The following is a 21,076-nucleotide window of genomic DNA, read 5'->3' on the forward strand; positions in this document are numbered from 1 at the left end:
CTTCATACTACAGTATAGCCTGACAGACCAAATTAAGTCTTAGAATTAATTTTTTTTCCAACAGTTATGCACTTATATTGTCGAGCTATGCTGACTTTGTTCATGATTTGGATGTAGCATATCAATGGATAAAATCTTAATATTTAAAGGAAAAGTTGAAGGTAAAACTCTGATCCAATGATTTTAAGTTGTCATAGTGAGAGTGCAACAGGAAATTTTTGAGGTGATAAATTTGCATATTGAAATTCAGCAAGTTAAGAATCATTACAGCATAGCGGACCTACTTTACAACATGCAACGGGTGTAAACAAGTAATAACATCCACAACTCATTTTCTAAAGTGACAAACAGTAGGCAATTAGAATGTATACTATAAACTAATTGTGTGTTGTGTCTTCCCATAACCTTCAGTGTAGACAGCATGCAGTAGCTCCTTCGAACAGTAGATACCTGTACGGAATGTAAAAGAGGAGTTAAGAAATTTTTACAGTTGAGTAGGGACAGAAGCTAAAGTTTTGGTAGGGATCACAGAAGACAATCAAATCAGCAAGGGAAGCCATCACAAACCCACAAATTGACACTTCTAGATCAGTGGAGTAAGGAATTAGATAAAAGGTAATTCGACAATGCACATAATCTTGCAGCTGTGATGGTTGGCATAAGCCTATTTTAGGCCTAAATAATGTCTAACAGTGAAGAAACTGAGCCTTAAGTTGTGTTTGGCTGAAGCCATCTTTTAGTCAATGCAAATTTAAGATTTAATAACTTCTCAGAAGCATTTCAGATCACTCTGAAAGCATATTTGGGCTTTATTCTGCCTACCCAGTGCAGCCAAGTAAATTTCGAGTGAGAATTTTAGTCAATCTACATACATCATCCTTACTAGCCAGTACTGAATGAACTGAACAAGTGATGATGTTTGATTGATGATTTAATTGTCTATATGGTATATACGTACATCACTAAAACTTTGTGACAATAGACTTACCTCAGTGGTATCTTGAGGACTTTACATGTCATCCCAACAATACAAGCATCTCTGTGCCACTAGTACCTACAGTAAAATGAAGAAGAACATTCACTACTTGTGAAAGCAGTTGCTTCTCTAAACTAAAAATCACACAATATGTAGGTGATTTTGTGAACCAGACCCTCCAGTCAACATGTTGAATTGTTGGAAACTAATGATAAACACCATAGTCCCTGTCTAAGGTAACCCGAAACACTCCTTGAAATGAGTAATGGATGTTTAAAATATCATATGCTAGCTACAAAAAGAGTACAGTATATAATAGAAACCAAGAGTGTTGAACGGTACATTAGCCTGTGATTAATGATCGCATATAATAACATGGATATTTCAGTAATTGTTCATTTATGTGAAATGGTAATTTGAAATGTGTACGTGGCAACGGGCCTTTGTTCGCCAGTTTTCTGTGTTATTCAACCAAGTATTCAACAGTTATTGTACAAGGAAAGTGCACTAAGGACCCCCAGTTCGCTAAAACAATAGTTGAACAAATGAGAGTGTTGCCACGCCTTCAGGGATCCACTTAGCGTTTCCAGAACTTTAACATTAGCCATTTTCCCTTTACTGCTATCATGTTTCCACTGGCCGAATTGGGCTAAACACGGCAACCCTTAATGGCACTATAAACGAACAATTACTGAAATATCCATGTTACTTTAGGCAATCATTTATCATGGGTAATACACCCATTCAGTACTCTTGGTTTCTATTATATACTCTCGCTACAAATTATGAATTGGACTTTGTTATAGGTTGTGAACAGATAAATCATGCCAGTATCACTCATTTACACCCATGTCAATGTACAGTAAAGCACACCAATGTACAAATGTCACAATTCACAACCAAAGTTATAACAGGTAGTTCCATTTATGACTGCACCAAATTAAGCAGTAAACGCATGTTCCTAGGTAGTAGTAGTTTTACATCGCCAAAAATTAAATAAGATTACACACACAACAAATACCCAGTGATTGCAATTTATATGGAGGTGACTTTAGTAAGGAGCTTAATTTAAGCCCCCACATACTAGGGGTTGGAAACTAGCCACCTGCTACTGAGGATGTGGTCACCATTAATTTGTAAGCAAAATCTACAGCATTACATGCTGGAAAAATATTAAATACTCATAATTAAGGGAACCTTAAGACTATTACTATAGTGTTCTTGTGATACTTCAGGATGGTCATATCATGTACGATCAACACTTTCAATTTTTTTTATAAAACCATGTCCAAAGACTGGACATGGTCTATATTAAACAAATAATACACTTACATCAGGATTGTTCAAACTGGTGAATTCTCTGACATCTTGTTTTAATACTCTGCAAAATAAAACAAACAATCAGTATAAGGCACAACACAATAGGGAGGATACAAGTAATTGTTCAACTAAACAAATGCCAGGTATCAAATGAATACCAGGCATAATTTCCAAACACTCTGTGTGCAACACTGCTATTCAGGGGCGTAGCTAGCCAGAAGGTGATGGAGGGGCAGGCATGCCCCCACGAAACATTCAAAATCATTCATGATTGCAAAAAAAGGCTAATAACCCAATGGTGGGCTAGCCAACATACGGTGTTGTATTATTACAGCTTAAATAACTAGCTACGTAACTATTTCAGTACTGACTGCTTCCAATCGAGGTAGCTACATTCGTCGAGCATCATCGCACGTGCCACAACTGTACTCCAACAAATTCATCCACAGTCCGGTAGAGCTAATACTTTAGTGCAAATACAAACGTTAGCCACAGCCTGTGCTGCAGTCCTAGCACGCTGCTGACAGGATGACGTATTCACTCACTTCACTCGGCGACATTCAAATGCCATGTATTGCACGAAATCCCACCTGTCTTGCTAGTAGAACTTGTAAGCTTGACTGATCCACCTGACTGACTGACAAAGTAAAAACAGACTGCACTGCCGTACGTACAAAGGTCCAGTGTGATCGACTCGATAATGGTACATTTATTTAGCTAACACTTTATCACCTCGTAGGCAGTAGGTTCATAGCGTCATCTGGTCTCCTTTGTTACTTGTGAGTTGTGACTCCTGCCGAGGAGAAGCGGGTCACTCTTTTTAGATTCAAAAATGTTCTATCACGCGAGTAATCTAGGCTAAATTGTACGCAGAAAACTTGTTGACCACAAAACGGCTTGTGCGGTGATCACGTGACAACCCAGTTTCCTGTATTACGTAATTTTGTGGTTGAGCAAGTCTGTACATAACGAGATTGGACTTCAGCTAGGCGTCAAAGCGTTAATGTGTTAATGTGTGACGATTAAGATGTATCCATAAAAGTAAACAGGTATGCTATTAAATATATCCAAGATTTTTCAAGTAGTGCAGTTTCAATTTTTTTTCATTTTGAGAGTTATCGTTGCTAGTATAGCCGTTTCACTACGTTTCTCTTTTTTGTGTTTCCAATATGGACGACGTTTACAGCAACATGTCTGCAGACATTGAGCCAGTACAGGGGCAAGATTTCGAAGCAGTTGAGCTAAGCAACTTTCCAGCTATGAATGGTGAAGTAGTGAGTGACAGTCGCTTCATATCATTCCATAATATAACCTACACTGTGGAACAACGTGTATGTTTCAAGAAACGACCACCTAAAGTTATCCTAAACGACGTCAGGTAGCTAGCTATCATGTAATGTTATTTGAGATTTTGTAATGATGTTACCAATAGTTGTGATAACGAAGTGCATTATGGACATATGGCATCACCTTATTGTATAGTATTGTGTAATCAATGGACTGAACTGTTGTTGCAGTGCATATTGCAATTAATTTCCCTGTAGTTTCATGTACACTTGTAACTGCTGTGTCCTTGTGGTTGGTCATGCATCATAACCCTATGAAGTTTTGGGCATAGGGTTTCTGTTAGCTATAGAGTGGCCGGTAGGTATACATTTAAGCTGAAGAAATAAATATAAGAAGCCTAGAAGAATAGTATTGTGAAATTATGCCAAATAGCACCAACACTTGTTGGTTTTTTTTTTTTTTTAGCTGGGAGAGCACCACTTTGTGTGCTGAAAGGTCCTTTGATGCATCTGGCATGGATATGCAATTCGTCCATGCCATCATGCAATAGGAGGCGTCAATGTTGAATGATAACACACGACCAACCACCTCTGCCTTTAGTCTTTGTATTTTTTGTACATTAGTGTTTTTGTCTAGACATGCAATTAGCCTCACTTAGCAACCACCTCTTTCATAAGACCACCTCATTATAATGGTATAGGTCCCAACACAGCTAAACTGTACTTTATCACCTCATTAGTAAGACCACCTTGTTATGTAGTTCAAACTTTTGGTCCCACTGGTCCAGTAGTCCTATTAATAAAGTTTCACTGTATTTGCAAATAAATTTGTGTGTCATGATATGGTGCATAATGTATAGTGTAATACATTTTGTATGATTGTGCATACACTATGTACTTCATATCCTATAGTGGAATGATGAAGGTTGGGTTACATGCTATTATGGGGCCTACAGGAAGTGGAAAGACGTCGTAAGTGTGTATAGCACAAGTTATATAGCTTTGGACGAAAACTGTTCAAACATAAAATTGCTGTAGACAACTGTATCAAAGTGTTGGAGCCCATGTCTAGAACCTTAAATATGGCCTTTTAATGTTCATGATTGTTATTTTGACTCAAAGTCTAACTACACATGTTTATCAATGAATACATGGGTAAAGGACACATATTGACCATGCTTAAACAGCTTGTACATGTGTTACGATGACCATACATTGCATGATAAAGTTAAGACCTTCTTTGAGTATCAAACAGCTGCTTTGTGACTTTGACTCTTACTCTTTGTAATTAGACCTAAAATAATGTCATTTATCGCTGACAGCTTTAACAAAGATGGTGATAATATATGTTACAATTGTGTGAGCATTCCTCCACAAGGTGCTAAATTACTCAATTTAAAAGTTAGCTATTTAAGCTTCCCAACCTTTGAGACTTATATACTTCCAGCATTTGGTTATGGGCTTTGCTGTCAAGTTCTTGTATACAGATTCAGTGTATACGCCTTTGTTTTGTTATACTACCTTTGAAATTTTCCCCTTATAGATTTTCCATTAAGACATGTGAGTGAAACAGAGTGCTATTAAGAAAAAAATAATTATATATAGTGTTTTAAATTACTTTTAGCAAAGACTTTTTTTGAATGGTTAGAATTTGTGGTAGAGTGGTAAGTAACAGGGAAATACTGCACTGAATATTGCTAATCATTACAAAGTTCATTAGTTTAGTTTCTGACTCCCTGCTTCACAGTCTTAGTGTAGTACCTCCCTAGAGGGATAATTGAAAACAACTACAAGTCTTCCTTTAACCTATTACAGATTACTTGATGTCCTAGCTGACCGCAAGGCTAAGAAGGGACTATCAGGACATGTTCTTATTAATGGTAGGAGACAACCACGGAACTTCAAGTGTGCCTCTGCCTATGTAGTCCAGGCTAGTTTGTGTGCGTGCATGCGTACGTACATACGTGCGTGCGTGTGTGTGATAGAAGTGGATGTGGATAGTTTATATTCTTCATACTACTATACAGGATGATATTTTAAAGGGAACACTTTCTGTGAAGGAAAACCTCATGTTTTCTGCTGCCTTGCGACTACCAGCATCATACAGTTGGTCAGATAGAAAGGAGAAGGTTGATAAAGTGATCGATGAGCTGGGGCTGCTGAAAGTTGCCAAAAGTCGGGTATGTAAATCATTAACAAGTATGTGTACTGTTTTACACTACACACACACACACACACACACACACACACACACACACACACACACGCACGCACACACACACATACACACACTTTGTATATGCACTGCAAGAATTCTTTTTATGACTGATATGCCCACAGGTTGGTACAGAAGTTTTAAGAGGTATTTCCGGTGGTGAGAGGAAGCGTACCAGTATTGGAATGGAACTTATCATATCACCTGACATTGTATTCCTGGATGAGCCCACTACTGGTCTAGACTCATCTACAGCAATTTCAGTTATCAAATTGTTGAAGGAGTGAGTGAACTAGATGTGCACCTAAAGATGTGTAGTAAAAACTGTCAAGTTTTGTGTATAGTGTATTAACAGATGCACAATTTTTTTTGATACCTTCTAATTAAAAATTTACTCTCTTGTTTTTAAGTACATCTTTCATGGGCATGCATACATTATGCTGGAATAATTTTTTTGGAAATAATAGGAGGATCTTCTGTTAGAATTCTTGTGTATTTCTTGCAGTATCACAGAAAAGGCACATGCTTAAGCATTGCTGGCATAAATTGGCACTAAAGATTGAACTACTACCCTAACAAAACAGTCACCATTTGACTGCTCTATTAGAGTATATTGATCTCCAAAGAGTTTTTATCCTTGCTAGTAGTTATATGTTAGTTCCAGAAGAAATGCATGTAATTTGATATCTCATGAATTACTCTAGGAAACATTTTGGAATTCATTTTGAAGAAATACCAGAAAGAATAATGGATAATTTTTAAAAGCATAATGTATTCTTTCATTTCCTTGTGTATGTTTGTTATATGTAGTGTTGTGTTCGTACAGTTTGAGTGGTGCTGGTAGGGTAATTGTGATGGCAATACACCAGCCTCGGTATGCCATCTTTAAACTGTTTGACTCACTAACACTTCTCTCTAATGGAGAGCTGGTCTACCATGGACCAGCTGTAAGTGCACTTGACTACTTCTCCAAACTTGGTAAGCAAACTGTATTCACATTTCAGTTACCGTATTTCTATATTTATAAACTGTTAAAAATATTTTGTCGAAGCTAGTATCTGGCAAAAATTAATTACACGAAACATTTTTATCAATGTAATGTCGAGAAGTTGAAAAATTTCGGTTAACAGCTTTCTGGCCACCTGGATCGAGGCTTGGCCATTGACGTGTCAAGCATATTATGTCTTTGCTGCAGACTTTTAAAAAACAAAGGCCTCAGAGAGAGGGAGCTGTCTTCGCCGGTCTATTTCACCGCACATTGGTAATGATCAAGGTAATGATGCCATTCTGTGATAGACAGCTACTACAGGACACATTAAATGAAGTATATATGCACATATGCATCTAGCTACAGCAATTCCACTCCAGTCCATTGCTTGATTTGTAACAGACAACTTCTGAATCTGGAATGCAGCCTCCATGGAATGGAGATGCCATACTTCAGTTTCGCTGCTTGTCATTCTGCTTCTCTTATATACAAAAAAGGCTGTATAGAATTAATAAAGTTACATAATTCATTGTTACAAAAGTTTCGTCACTTGAGGACACAGGTGAAAATTTTTTAACACGAAAATTTAACTCGTGAAAATTTCTCGCAGCTTATATTTATAGAAATACGGTATTATATGTTTGTGCATATTTATTAGCAATGTTTCTCTTTCATGCTTTGTGGGTGTTCCATATTCAAGTAAACATTATCCATGTTAATATTTTGTGCATATCAGCTAAGCATATATGCACTATATACATCTTCTTGTAAACACTTGTCTTCAAAGTTCATGCTCTGGTTGTAGGTTATGTGTGTGAACAACACAATAATCCAGCTGACTTCTTCCTTGATGTGATCAGTATGAATGAAAGTTCAGTGACCAGTGGTAAGTACTTTAGGAGATGCAGTACATCATGCACTAGTCTAGATAATAATTATATATATATAATTTTTAGCCCTCTTCACAAAAGTATTGAAACATTTGTGACATTATATTGTGTATGGTGTAAGCATTTGCAACTAAATGCTCTAACAGAACAATCACTCCTAGCATTCAAATCAGAAATTTCAGGTTGTACTGCACCCACCCTGTATATGGGTTGAAGCTTTCCATTATAATAAATGGCTGCATTCAGCAGATTATATGGCATTTTAATTATTCACCCAAGTAGTAAGAATAATAAGAAATGCGGTTAACATTAGTCATAAATAATTATGAATAAATAAATAATGTTTGAGAAAACTACAAAGCCTAAGGCTTCGCACTCACTGGAAATAGAATCCATATTGAACAAAGAGACAATCGTATAATGGGCGGGTGTTTTCGTGGAGGTGATAGAAACGGAATGACAATTTTATTTAACGCCAATCAAAACACTTAAGCACATGACCTGTGTTCCACTGTGGGTGCGTGTTCGCTTGCTCATCAATCAGAGAGAGATGACGGGTTGGAAAGCAGATGTACAACAGGTTAGTGATAATTAGTCAGGTTACACGTGTTTTATCAGAGCTGGTTGTTTACAGGCAACTTATTAAATACCGCTAATGGTAGGTTTCATCAGCCTGTTGGAGAAATGACGCTTGCAAGATAGTTAATGTAAGAAGGCTGGAAGTAAGTATTTTATAAAAATACTGTACAATCGAGATACTCTAATAGAGCAGTATCTCCATGTTTGATTGGCTATCTTATAGCAAGAAATTAAATCACTAAAGTAGCTAAGTTGTGCGTGTTCATCTTGCAGACGTGCTTAGATTGAATATATTCTAATAGAGCAGTCACTTACCCTAATGTAGCAGTCAGTTTCTAACTTTTGATTCTGTTGTAGTAATCATGTCTATGGTTAATTACCAACTTAGACAACCATGCTGGTGCCATGCAATTACATAATACTGTTGTATGACTGGTGTTTATAACTTTATATTGCACCACTGGGAGTAGCTTATTCTCCTGACCACAGTGTGCTAGCTACATAGTATATGCCTTGCCCTGTTGTTAGTTTGTCCCAGGTACTTGGTTGTATGTGACCCTATAAGGTATAAAGATAATATATATATGTAGCTATGTGAAGTGACCTGCTTAAAGTAGACATCATATTTTCATTACATGTAAATGCAATTGTAAGAAGAAAGTGTTGTTTTAATTCCCTACAGCATAGTGATTTAGTCGTACTACTATTGCAGTACGAAATAAAAGCATGCAATATACATAAACTTCATTAACATTATGAAATATGCAACATGCATGTTATTAATAAGCAATCTAAAGTTCAAAGATCTCCCATACAGACCACGTAGTCTTGATACAGTGTTTATATTCACCTATATACATACGTGACCGGATCTGCGACAACAGGACATGATCGCATTTTTCCGGATTCCTGTTTATTGAATATTTATAATCTACGTAGACAAGTGTACCCACTGGCAAATTTTCAGCTTTATATGCCAAATACTCTGGGAGTTACAGTCCTACAAAGGAGCAACAACAGAAAAATCGCAAGTATAGGGAGAATAAATTACAGGCGCTTACAAAAACGGTTGTAACTTACCAACGGATCAAGGTACAGAACTTTTCTCCATTATATTCGCCATGAACAGGGGAATGAATTACTGGGTAAGGTTTTCCTTTACTCGCCCTTCTTCACTGCATACAAAGGCGAAATTCATGAAGAAAAATCGATCGCATACGATCGCTTTGACATGACATAAACAAACGCTCATAACTTACGTGCCCTTGGGTCTACTGCAACGAAACAAAGGTTTCCGATTCCTCTTGAGCAGGCGAATAAGATGATATCCAGGTTTTTATTGTTAGTCCCTTCCTTCACTAAAAAAGAGGAGTTAAAAACATTTACAGAATTTTTCAATAATACGCAAGTATTTCACCCAATGTATTCAATGCTTTGTACTGGAAATTTAGGCTTGTGCGATTATGTCCCTTTTTCACAGATCCGGTCACATACATTACTTTGCAGACCCAGACAAAAATACTCCACTTGCAACTTACTACAAGGAGAGTGGTGAGATTAAGGAGCTACACAGTCACCTGGAGCCCATGTTGACTAAGGCCTTCAATGAACCAAGAGGCATATCTCCTCAATACAACACTCATTTCCCATGGCAGGTGAGGATCACTGTGTACTACACTGATAATTATTTTGTACAATACTGTGTGTTGCAGCTGCATCACATGATCTGCCCTATAATTACATACATATGGCTGTATGTATTTCACTACTGTAAGGTCAACATTAATATAATTATGTGCCTGGCTGAGCAAAACCAGTCATTTCCGCACCTTCCTTGAGTTCTATTGTATTGCCTCTCTGTTATCTATAGTAACAAAAGTAGTGGACAGCCAAAGTTTCAGTCTTTTATGATGTATAGTCTTGGAGGTACAGTTTGAACAGGAGTAAATTTGATTTGTGCAGCAGCGATTGAATTACAGGCACTCATTTAATTGATCATAGCTCGTGACTGAAACAAGCTAAGAAGACGAGAATTGGCTCAATCTGTTCGCCATGAACTGGCAAATCCATTGAGGTGTGTATAGTGTTTTCTCTGTGTGAACAAAGAAGAAGGCCAGGAATAATGATGGCAAACTATATTTCTACCAAGCATCCATAACTTACATACCATTTGCTGTATGAACACGAAACAAAAATTTTCTGAACAGACAAATCCATTGGTATACAAGATTTATTGCTTTGTTTCAATACATACCAAAACAATTAAAACGTGTGTAAAATTATTTTTATGTAGCGCATGCATGTATTTTTACCCAGTACATTATCGTAGTAAAATAGAATTTGGCCAGTTATTGCTTAGCAGTTCACATACTGTTTGTTCCCCATCCCTAGCAAAACAGATATGAGGTGACTGTTGATTAATAATTATACACTCAACTGTATTGCATGTCATTTAACTGTTAATTACTGTTTTGTACTCACAGTTGTTGATGGTCTCCATGAGAACTGTTACTAACATTATCAGAGACCCACTACTGGCTATGATGCAAGTATGTGACACACAGGGATTGTATACTATACATGCTGTATGCCCATCTAAATCTACTGTTACTGTATGTAAAGAAACAGAGCAGTGTTGCTTGCATTTGTTGTTGAAACCTGGATACCCTGGGACTACCCAAAGGTATCCTGATTTTCAAGGTGTCTCAATTTTTGTTGTTCAGTTCATGTGTATATTAAAGAATAATCTGTGACCTTAACTACTAAGTGTCTTAATGCAGGTACCCTCCTTAGTGTCTGCATTAATGGGTATACACTGCTCATGACATGTCTTTATGTAAGTGAGTGTGTATTTGTTGTATACTCACAGATCGTCTTGATGGCATTGTTTGCTGCCTTGGTTGGAGTTATATTTTTTCAACTTGATAACTCCTTTGTTGGGGTACAGGACAGGTTGGTCTATTGTTTTCTGTGTAAATTCACTTACAGCTTTGAGGATGTTATGGATGAAATGTGTGTTACTGTTTAATAACTACGTACTGTACAGAAACCCTCTATAACAGACACTTTTAGAACATATTAAATTTTTGGTCCATTTTCTTGAATTTTTCTTTATAGGTACAAATTTATACGTGGAACCAGACCCAAAGTAATTTTGTGGAGGGTGTGTTTATAAAGCCATTAATGTGGACAAATAGTTTCACTGAATTCATTGATGTAAATACCACTGTTTGATGGTATCAGTCATGTACGTACATGTGCGATCCTTAGGTAGCACTCCATCATTGTCTATATTGAACAGTTGTTTGCTTTGACTACAAGGGTTATCAAACGAATAAATAAAATCTCCAATTATTCGCCAGCACAAAGATTGCATGATGAAATACATCTTAGTCCTTTTTTAGTAGTTCTGTACTATAATACTAATCCAAACTTCAAACATGATTGTTCTGTTAGAGTAGTGAGTGTTCTATTAGAATGATTGAAAATTTCATTAAATTAAGGCTTTTTAGACATTACAACTGAGATTGGTACCTTGTGTAAGAACTCTGTGCCTTTTTTTAATGTGGTAGTATGAGTGTAGGCACTGATGTCAACGTTGGATCTGCAAAGTGATACATCATGTAGTATAGTACGTATGTACTTTAGTTTGCTTATCATGCTATGCAAAGATTTTATATGCATGTACCCGGTAGAGCAAGTAGTACAGATTTATTGTTGATTTGATTGTATATCTAAATTCTTTAGCACCTATATAGCTTCCAGTTGATGCTGTGCCTATTATGCACACATTTTCTGTGCAGTGGTATATGCAACTAATGCAGCATGGGTAGTTAGCTGTTTTGTAGAAACATAATTGCATATACATTATGGTGTGATGTATGCCCTGGGGATATAAATGCACTTTAGACTATCAGTCTAAAGGCTGTAGGGGGAAGCTCACCTAATTACTTTTAGCTTTCTGTGGCTGATTTTATAGGTTTTTGTAACATGTTTGTTGTAGGGTTCCCCAAAGCCTTTAGACTTAGCGCATGTATCATTGTAAGCAATGATACTGTATGATCAAGTTGAAGGTTAACAGAGACCCTGTTTATACACCTACCAAACCAACTACCATCAGTTGACTACTTCGTATTATGGTCATGCAAAATGAGCCACATTAACCAATTCCATTATCCGAACAGTAGAAATGACTAGTGCTATTCTATTAAAGTTTTTTAAATTTCAATTGAGTAGGCCTCTGTATAATTATATAAATGAATGAACTTTATTTATTCAAACTATTCAATTGTCTCAACACACTCAGGGCTCAATGAGGTTGGATAATAGAGGGACCACTGTATTTTGACTTGTTTTCAATACACACAGAATTGGAGCTTTCTTCTTCATTATTATGAACCTGGTGTTTGGAAATTTAAACTCAATCGAGTTGTTCATCAAAGAAAAGGTTTTGTTCAGGTAAATACAATGATAAAATTATCTCTATACTATTCTACACCACTGAACATGACAGACATGAGAACATCAGTGGATATTACCGTGTCTCAGCTTACTTCTTGGCCAAAGTGATATGTGATGTGTTACCTTTGAGAGTCCTCCCTACTATGGTATTTGGAGCAATTTCCTACTGGATGATAGGTGAGTACTGGCATATTAGTACATCAACTTGCTATCTGAAATGTATAGTACAGCAGAACCTCTCTTAAAGGACCCTCCCAGTAAAGGATACTGTATATTTAACCTCCTTATAACAGTTGATCCAAAAGTGTCCATTAAATAGAGATTTCAATATATGTACCTCTTTGTAGTAGACACCATAAGTTTATAGTATTTTATTGTTAGATATACAGAACTAGACTAGTATTGTTGTTACAATAGCACATCCTTGGTTATTGAACATCTTCGTTATCCGGATATACCAAAAGTGACTGTCCAATTGGAGTACAGTAAACCCTCAGTTATTTGACTTTCGTTTATCCGTACCCTCGAAATTGGAAATGACTAGAGTATTTTGAGTACAGGTGTATGTTCTATTAGAGTATTTCAACAGAGCTTTGTATATAAATGTATGGGCTTCAGTTACCGAACACTTCACTTATCTGAACACGTCTACTGTTGCTTGAGACACATTGGGGTTCAGATAACCGAGGTTCCACTACAATTCATTACTTGGATTAAATGCTTCTAAATAATTGAATGAAGGTGTGTTCTTATAAATCAAATAGCTTTAGTTGTCTGAACAAATCTGCCTATGAGTATCTGAATACTTTGCAAAACTTAAGGGTGTTTGGATAACTGAGAATCTACTGTATATGTCTTAGCCCCACAGTGTGCACATGTACATCATATACATGTATATACCTTACCGGTGAATGTATTGTTCTACTGTATACATACACATTTTAATTTACACAGGTCTGGAGGCTCATGTATCCAACTTCTTCATATATTTGTTAACATTGATATTAACATCAGTGGCTGCCTCTGGTGTGGCCTTCGTGTTCAGTGCATTAGTGGATGTGTTTGCTCTGGCTAATATCATGGCAGCGTTCACCTATGTGATCATGATGGTATGTTGCAGTTATGTTTTGTACATTTTTGTGTATTCTAGTAAAAGAGGTGTACCAATATGGGTTTTTGCATGTACCGATATCCGATAGTGATGCCACCAAAAGAAGCCGATAACCGATAGTTGATCCGATACTTGCATTATAGAACAAAAGTGTACATTTACCTACCAATAACATGTGCATGTATTCATGGCTATACTATGCCTGTGGTGGCATACAGCTTGGGTTTCTATTGTGCAATCCAGACAAATAGGCACCCACAAACATTTTTATGTATACTCGCCAGCTCTTGTGAAGCCTTAAATGGATATTTCTACATTACTCTGCATTCTAATGGCTTGTGAGAAAGCTGGTACAGCAAGTTTCCTTGGATATCCTGTGACCCTTCTTTTTTACAAAGGTACTATATAACTGCATCATTTGTAAAGACTGTGATAAGCTTTCCAGCAACAAACACTAGAATTGCCTGTATTTATATAGCTTCTCGTAACGTAGCGCTTGTTGCAGAGTGAACAATAAGCCACTGGCACTAAAGAGCACATGGATGGCATAGAAAGCCAATGCATAAACTGTTTATGTACAAACTATTGCTATTGTATAAATATCAGTAGCGATATTGGTCCTCCTGCTGTTCTGTACCGATACCGATACTGGTAAAAATTACCATATCAATGGCCGATGTTTTAGCCGATCCAATTATCGGTACACCTCTACTTGTAAACATGAAATATGCAGTACTATAGTTAAAGTTTGTAAGTCCTTTATCTGTGACACATGGTACAACCTTCTTCAGCATAACAGTTTTGTCCCCAGGAGGATTTGTGTGCACTTCTGCATGAGTAATGCACAGGGTAGTGTACTTAGTTCCCAATGACTTTGAGTTATCTCCTGTATGCGTGTGTGCGTGCATGCGTGCATGTGCGTGTGTGTGTGTGACTCAGATTGTAAAAGTGCTTTTTTATATACTGAATGCCATATTGTTATAAACTCACTACACAATGTTATAAATCAATTATTTACAAGTTTGTTGTCATTTTGTGCAGGTATTTGCAGGGTTTCTGATAAACCTTAACAGCCTTGCAGACTGGCTATCCTGGCTGCAGTACATCAGTGTCTTCAGATATTCATTACATGTGTGTTGCCATAATATCATGTACCACGGTAGTGGTACATAATAGGGATCAGGCAGAAATTTTTCAAAACACTCTAATAGAACGCACGCCAAAAGCAGCCTTCCGGGCTTTAGATTTTATTTCTAAAACATTCTAGACCTTTCTTTTGTGTTTACAACACTAGCCAACAAGTATTAAAAGTAAGGGAAATGGTTTTAGGTGTTTTTTTAAAATTTTAAAAATGGTTAGATTCTCCATCTTCTTCTTTCTTTCTTCTTTCTTTCTTGTTTCGCGCGCCTACAGCTCGTAGGAAGTAGATATCAGCCCTAAAAACGTATGGCGTATTTAAAAAACATTCGTACCCAGGTCTGTGTGGTATTAAAATCTTCCCTCTCTAATGCGATTGCGAGATATAGAGCAAGAATCACTCTTCGAGACGCCATTCGATCGAGAAGCCATACAGATGATAATATAGAATTGTTTAAAATTCCATTGCTTTAGCTCACAGGACTAAAATGCATCAAGTTGTATCACACTAAACATTAAACATAACTATTGTTCACTGAAACTCGGGTTTTAGACTTCCTTCATTACGAGACAGTGAAGGGGGTGTGGCCCGTACCTCGTCACTTAAACTATTACTGTACGCCTTTCGTGTATACTTTCTATTATATTCTTCAGCTGTTTACCAGCTAAGAGTCGACATAACAAGGCTTGTAAGCTATTGGAACACACTGGTAAATTTCGAATTGAAAAGGGGTGTGTCCCTTCCGTACGCGATTGAAAAATAAAAAGCGGGATACTCCGTATACTCAGCACTTTAATTGGAGTCGACCACGTTTTGTCAAGCGTGTGTTTTACTCGTGTTGAGATTTCGCACCGCTTCGTTGCAGTAAACGGTTACACTAGTGGATTTATCTACTCGTCAAAGGAAAGTGGTATTGTTTACTGTATTGTTAACTGTATTGTTAACTAATTGTTTATTAAACTTATTTATGTAATTGTTTATTGCCAGTTGATATTACAATGGGTTTCTTTATTAAACAATCATGTACTGTTGAACGTATATTTAAGAAGTAGTCCATGTGCATGGACATGAAAAAAATCATGAAACTAGTGGGGCAAAAAAATTATTAATTTTCAACAAGTAGAATAGGGATCAAAGATTTGATTTTGAAAAAAACTGCGTAAACAAGAAGTAATAGGGATGATAATCCACAAAATTCTATGCATCATCAGTTCAAAGCAAGTTATTTGAATAGTGTACACTCAATTTGCGATTCCTATTTCAACTTGTGGTTAAATTTTGTTAAAATGTTGAAATAGGAATCGCAAATTGAGTGTACACTATTCAAATAACTTGCTTTGAACTGATGATGCATAGAATTTTGTGGATTATCATCCCTATTACTTCTTGTTTACGCAGTTTTTTTCAAAATCAAATCTTTGATCCCTATTCTACTTGTTGAAAATTAATAATTTTTTTGCCCCACTAGTTATGTATAGCAATGTTAGTATCATACACTCTTAAAATGAGAGTGTTTACTAATGGTCACAAATATCTCTACAAGATTTATGATGAGACCAGTAGTATATCAATGTGGATGCCTTGCAACCAACTAAATCGTCCTTGTTATAACGCTCTTTATTTTTATGAACTTTGTTAATGTAGAGAAGGTCCTGCATGTAGGGCAGGTACCAGTGCTGGTAATTTTAAAGTAACCAATGATTTGTACATGATTGTATATATGGTAGCGTTTATTTCATGGTAATGTTGCAATTATTATACAGTGTGATAGTACTGTATAGTAGGGACCACAAAGGTGTAGGTGTGGCCCATGGAGTAACATTATCCAAAAACCAGCTTCACTTTTCCCTGACAACAATGAAGCAGTATTGATTAGGTAAAACTCAGCCTAAACAAGTCTTCAGATTGACCCGAAACACTTTCAACAAGTTGGTACGGATTTTTTATATTAAATGGAATTTTCTACTGACTGAGTAACTGACTGACAGACAAGCGTAACTCAATAACAGCTAAGGCAGCTAAGGCTATGGGTTGATCTTTTCACTGTTCGACGTTGCTTCGGGCCGAGAGGTGTTTTTTGGCATACCACAGTACGTACAATGCATTCTTCATGAACTTACCAGTGCACAGCAAAAAGTGTTGATTTGATGGTAGCACATGATGGCTTCCCTTTGTAACAGACTGTATTTTTCATTGTGGCTACTTTGATTGCAGAGATGCTTTTTGAGCAATTCTTGATTTGTAATGCTGTGTAATGAACAGGTTGAACATAGCTGACTACGAAGTGTAATGGATGCTTCACTTTTCAGATGATAATTGTAGCTGGGGTGCTTGGCGTCATTTCTTTCTTTTGATGCGGTATGCGTGGGTTCACCAGTCATAATAATTCTATTTTACAAAAAAAGTTAGTAAACAAGTACACAAAAAAATTTGGAATTTTAAACTAGAGTAGGGACCATAGCACATCGATAATAAGTACTGAAACAAGCTGGAGTAGTGCACGATATTAAATCACAGTAAAACAATAGGAAGTGTTATATCCCTACTGTACACAACACTTCCTATTGTTATACTGTGATTTAATATCATGCATTACTCCAACTCATTTCAGTACTTTTTATCGATGTGCTATGGTCCCTACTCTAGTTTAAAATTCCAAATTTTGTTGTACTTGTGTACGTACAAGTTGAGTTGAGCCCTGCAAAAGCAGCTAAATAGAAAGGTGGATTTTTTCTCAAGAGGAATGACACTTTAGCCAACCATGTGATTAGTGGTGACAGTAAAGGTGTCAAGAGCATACATGTGTGGTTTGGCTCCATTACAAGTGTGGAAAAGGAACACAACAAACAATGAATTTTATGGCTTCCCTGGCCCATTGGAAATGTATGGAGAGATTGGTCATAAAATATTTTGTCTGTCATTTGAATGAAAAGATTTTGAAGTATTTTTAGTGGGTCAAGCAGTACTACAAATGATCTAAATTTCAAGAACTTGTGTAATTCCATTCTTTGAGTTATCAAATGTTCCGCTCAATGTGTACATACTATAGTGTGTACAATGATGGCATTGCAGGCATTGGCTGAAAATGAATTATCAGACAGAGTGTTTTGTGATAAAGCATCTACTTTTGATGGCATTACTAATGAGACACAATTGATATGGTTAGTGTGTGTGTGTGTGTGTGTGTGTGTGTGTGTGTGTGTGTGTGTGTGTGCAGGGGCGGGGGGGTTCCGAAGGGTTCAGGAACCCCCTCTCTAAAATTTAGACTTCTGAATTTCAGCATGCAGGACCCTAACATATCGTGTAGTGTGGCAGGACAAAATGAGTGAGTAATATAATGTATGGCACAGCACAACATTTGATAAAGCTTGCATTAAATCATCTCTCAGGGAAGGATTTACAGAGGTAACAAGATACATGAGTCCTCTTCAAAACTTGTTAAAAAGATCAATATACTCTAATAGAGCAGTCAGGTATATACTCTAATAGAGCAGTCACGTATACTCTAATAAAATATGCATGTGAATATCCATATCCATATATTAAGGAATTAGTGAAGTTTATTAGACATTCTAACATTACATGCATAACTGAGCATGACCTTATACAGCGTATAAAGATATAGAACTCCAATAATTTGTTATGCAAAATGAATCTATGCTATGCATATTTTGTAATTAATTATAATGTTTTGATTGTAAGTCATTCTACTTGTATCAGTGCATGGATTCATGGTTCTTATATACCAGTGAGATAACTATCACTTACAGATTACTATAGTGTCTCTATGTATTATGCTGTCTGTTTCCACTAGGTAGCTTTATCTAGTACTAGCTTCATCCCAAAGGCACTTATATGCATCATAATTAATGTACTTTTTTGCATAAAATATAACAATTTGCTGAGTTTTGATTCATTAAAATATTGAAAGTCTCTCAGCGGCTAGGGGCTGTGCCCCCAGACCCCTGCTTCTGGTAACTCTATACTGCTCTTGGAACCCCCCTTCAGAAAATCCTGGCTACGCCCCTGGTGTGTGTGTGTGTGCGTGTGTGTACACATCAATATTAACCTCAACACTGTTATCCAACTTCTTTTAATCAAAATATGTTTACAAGCGACATCCCTGTTGCAGTGCTTACGTACCTCTACAATTTGCAAATAAAAGAAATATACAACACAATAATATAATTATATGTGACCAACTGAGCAACAACTGGTTCTTTTTGGACATTCCTCAAATTCCATTTTATTGCTTCTCTGTTATCTATAGTAAAAAGTGTGGATAGCCAAAGTTTCAGCTTCTTATGATGAATAGTTTTGGAGTTCTAGCGCTAGACAGTTGGAATAGCAATCAACTTGATTTGTACACAGCAACAATACTGCAAATAAATTAACAGGCACTTATTTAATCAATCATAACTCATGACTGAAATGTGTTACAAAGATGGGACTTGGCTTAATCTGTTCACCGTGAACTTGCAAATCCATCAAGGTACTGTATAGTGTTTTTCCTGTGTGAACAAAGAAGAAACCCATTCCAGAAAAGAAATGACAATGGTGGTAAACTTTATTTCTATCACATCATAAATAAGCACCCATAACTCACATCAAGCGTTTTGCTGTATGAACACAAAACAAAGATTTTTTATTCTCCCATGAGCAGGTGAATCCAGATATTGTTGGTTAGAGCTTTGTTCAAGTATGTACCAAAGGGATTAAAAATATGCATTAACTTTTATATGTAGCACACGTGTTTATTTCAATATATTTTTATATAGTTTACATAAATGGCCAGTTATCACTCAGCAGGTCACATATAGTAACCATGCAGTACCCAGTATCTCTCCATGCAGGGGTCTCAGCTACCTGACAGTTTACAATAAAATATTTAGTCTTTACACTGTAAATATGTGGTACTGTTTTGGTTTCTTTGTAGCAATGATTCCAGGACTATTGATGGTAATGAGTTTCTGGATGATCAGAATTACAGTGAAAATGACCTGTGGATAAATGAACTAGCACTATTATTGTTCACCATATTCTTCCTCATGCTAGCTTACATCATCCTGCGACTTAGCAAGAAAGAGAAATAACTTTTCCATTATTTGTACACATCCCTTATTATAAATTATTATAACATTCTTTGTGTTGTACATTACTAGCATAGTATATCGTAAATCAGAAAAAATTTGTCGTCAAAAACTTTTCGTCACTAGCTTTATCGATGAAAATTAAAATGACGAATTATTTTTTAGCTATATGAATAATTTGTGCATATGTGTAGTTATTCCATCAAACTTTTTTGTCGATTATGCCAGTGACGAAAATATGTTGCATTGAAATTTTAATAGATGAAAAAATTTCTATGCCGAAATTTCCTGATTTACAGTATAGTACAGTGTCTACACACTTGAAATTGTTGGGGCAATTCCCTCTTTAATTTTGAGCATGTATATGACATCATGAGTAACATAGTTTGGATTTAATGAACTGCTTTTACGGTCACCTGGCTTAGGATTGTTTTATGATAGACCCTTTTTTCTTTCACACCTGATGAACAGTAATTTTGACACATCTGGCCTACACCTCTTAAATTAATCATAACATGCTCAATCATAATTACGTATATAGCATGCATCTACTCTCTGTGACCATAAAGTCTATTGGCATAAAGTTATACACATGCATTAATCACCAATGACTTAAAGTCACAGTGGTTGAAGAAGTAGAACCAGTTGTTGTTCGATCATGCCACCTTAAGCTTAAAGTCAGTTGCAATCAACCACGCATACTCTTATTATTATATTGTTCCTCAAAACCTTGAGTATTCTAAGGCTGACATAATTATTATACAATCACATAAAAAACCAAAAAATTCTGATTCCTTGTGAATAAACTTAATTGCTAGCTAAACACACACAGTATTTCAACAAATACATGATCAATTTCAGATATACATTTGCTAGCTAGATTTGCTAGGTACAACCACAAAATGTCACAACCTCAAATTCAAGTCTCAGAGTATGACATGGTGCTACTTATTTCCTCAGGAGAATTTCTATTGTGCAACTAGATAGCTATGCATGCACAAGGACAGTAACAGGATCTGATC

General features: G+C 36.4%; 1 protein-coding gene and 1 long non-coding RNA gene across 5 annotated transcripts; one reads left to right on the forward strand and one right to left on the reverse strand.

The window, feature by feature from the left end:
• Positions 1-315: 315 nt before the first annotated feature.
• Positions 316-3,187, reverse strand: LOC136257027 (uncharacterized). Its single transcript, XR_010701779.1, has 3 exons — positions 2,309-3,187; positions 989-1,054; positions 316-450 (listed from the first exon to the last, which is right to left on the reverse strand). It is a non-coding gene; the product is annotated as an uncharacterized lncRNA (long non-coding RNA).
• A 36-nt stretch (positions 3,188-3,223) lies between these two features.
• On the forward strand, positions 3,224-20,117 carry LOC136257044 (broad substrate specificity ATP-binding cassette transporter ABCG2-like). Of its 4 annotated transcripts, XM_066050159.1 has the most exons (17): positions 3,224-3,345; positions 3,483-3,674; positions 4,495-4,554; positions 5,398-5,512; positions 5,610-5,762; positions 5,923-6,080; positions 6,624-6,775; positions 7,591-7,671; positions 9,761-9,909; positions 10,738-10,803; positions 11,124-11,206; positions 12,623-12,712; positions 12,768-12,892; positions 13,670-13,824; positions 14,868-14,957; positions 18,037-18,125; positions 19,901-20,117. In XM_066050159.1, the coding sequence occupies exons 2-17, from the start codon at positions 3,487-3,489 to the stop codon at positions 20,055-20,057; spliced, it is 1,911 nt and encodes a 636-aa protein (XP_065906231.1). In that variant the 5' UTR covers positions 3,224-3,345; positions 3,483-3,486; the 3' UTR covers positions 20,058-20,117. The 4 variants fall into 4 exon arrangements, 3 of the variants coding, with proteins under 3 accessions (XP_065906231.1, XP_065906230.1, XP_065906232.1); XR_010701780.1 differs by lacking the exon at positions 3,224-3,345 and having other exon boundaries at positions 3,370-3,674; positions 18,014-18,125; positions 19,901-19,959; XM_066050158.1 differs by lacking the exon at positions 3,224-3,345 and having other exon boundaries at positions 3,370-3,674.
• Positions 20,118-21,076: the final 959 nt, after the last annotated feature.

The sequence above is a fragment of the Dysidea avara genome, chromosome 5 (assembly GCF_963678975.1).
Source record: "Dysidea avara chromosome 5, odDysAvar1.4, whole genome shotgun sequence".
Classification (NCBI taxonomy): domain Eukaryota; kingdom Metazoa; phylum Porifera; class Demospongiae; order Dictyoceratida; family Dysideidae; genus Dysidea; species Dysidea avara.

Bases quoted from the DNA above. Each gene is read 5' to 3' on its own strand.
- LOC136257044 (XM_066050158.1), top strand. From the start codon at position 3,466: ATGGACGACGTTTACAGCAACATGTCTGCAGACATTGAGCCAGTACAG. The intron at 6,081-6,623 runs GTGAGTGAACTA...GTGTTCGTACAG, and splicing joins GTTATCAAATTGTTGAAGGA to TTTGAGTGGTGCTGGTAGGG. The intron at 13,825-14,867 runs GTATGTTGCAGT...CATTTTGTGCAG, and splicing joins TCACCTATGTGATCATGATG to GTATTTGCAGGGTTTCTGAT.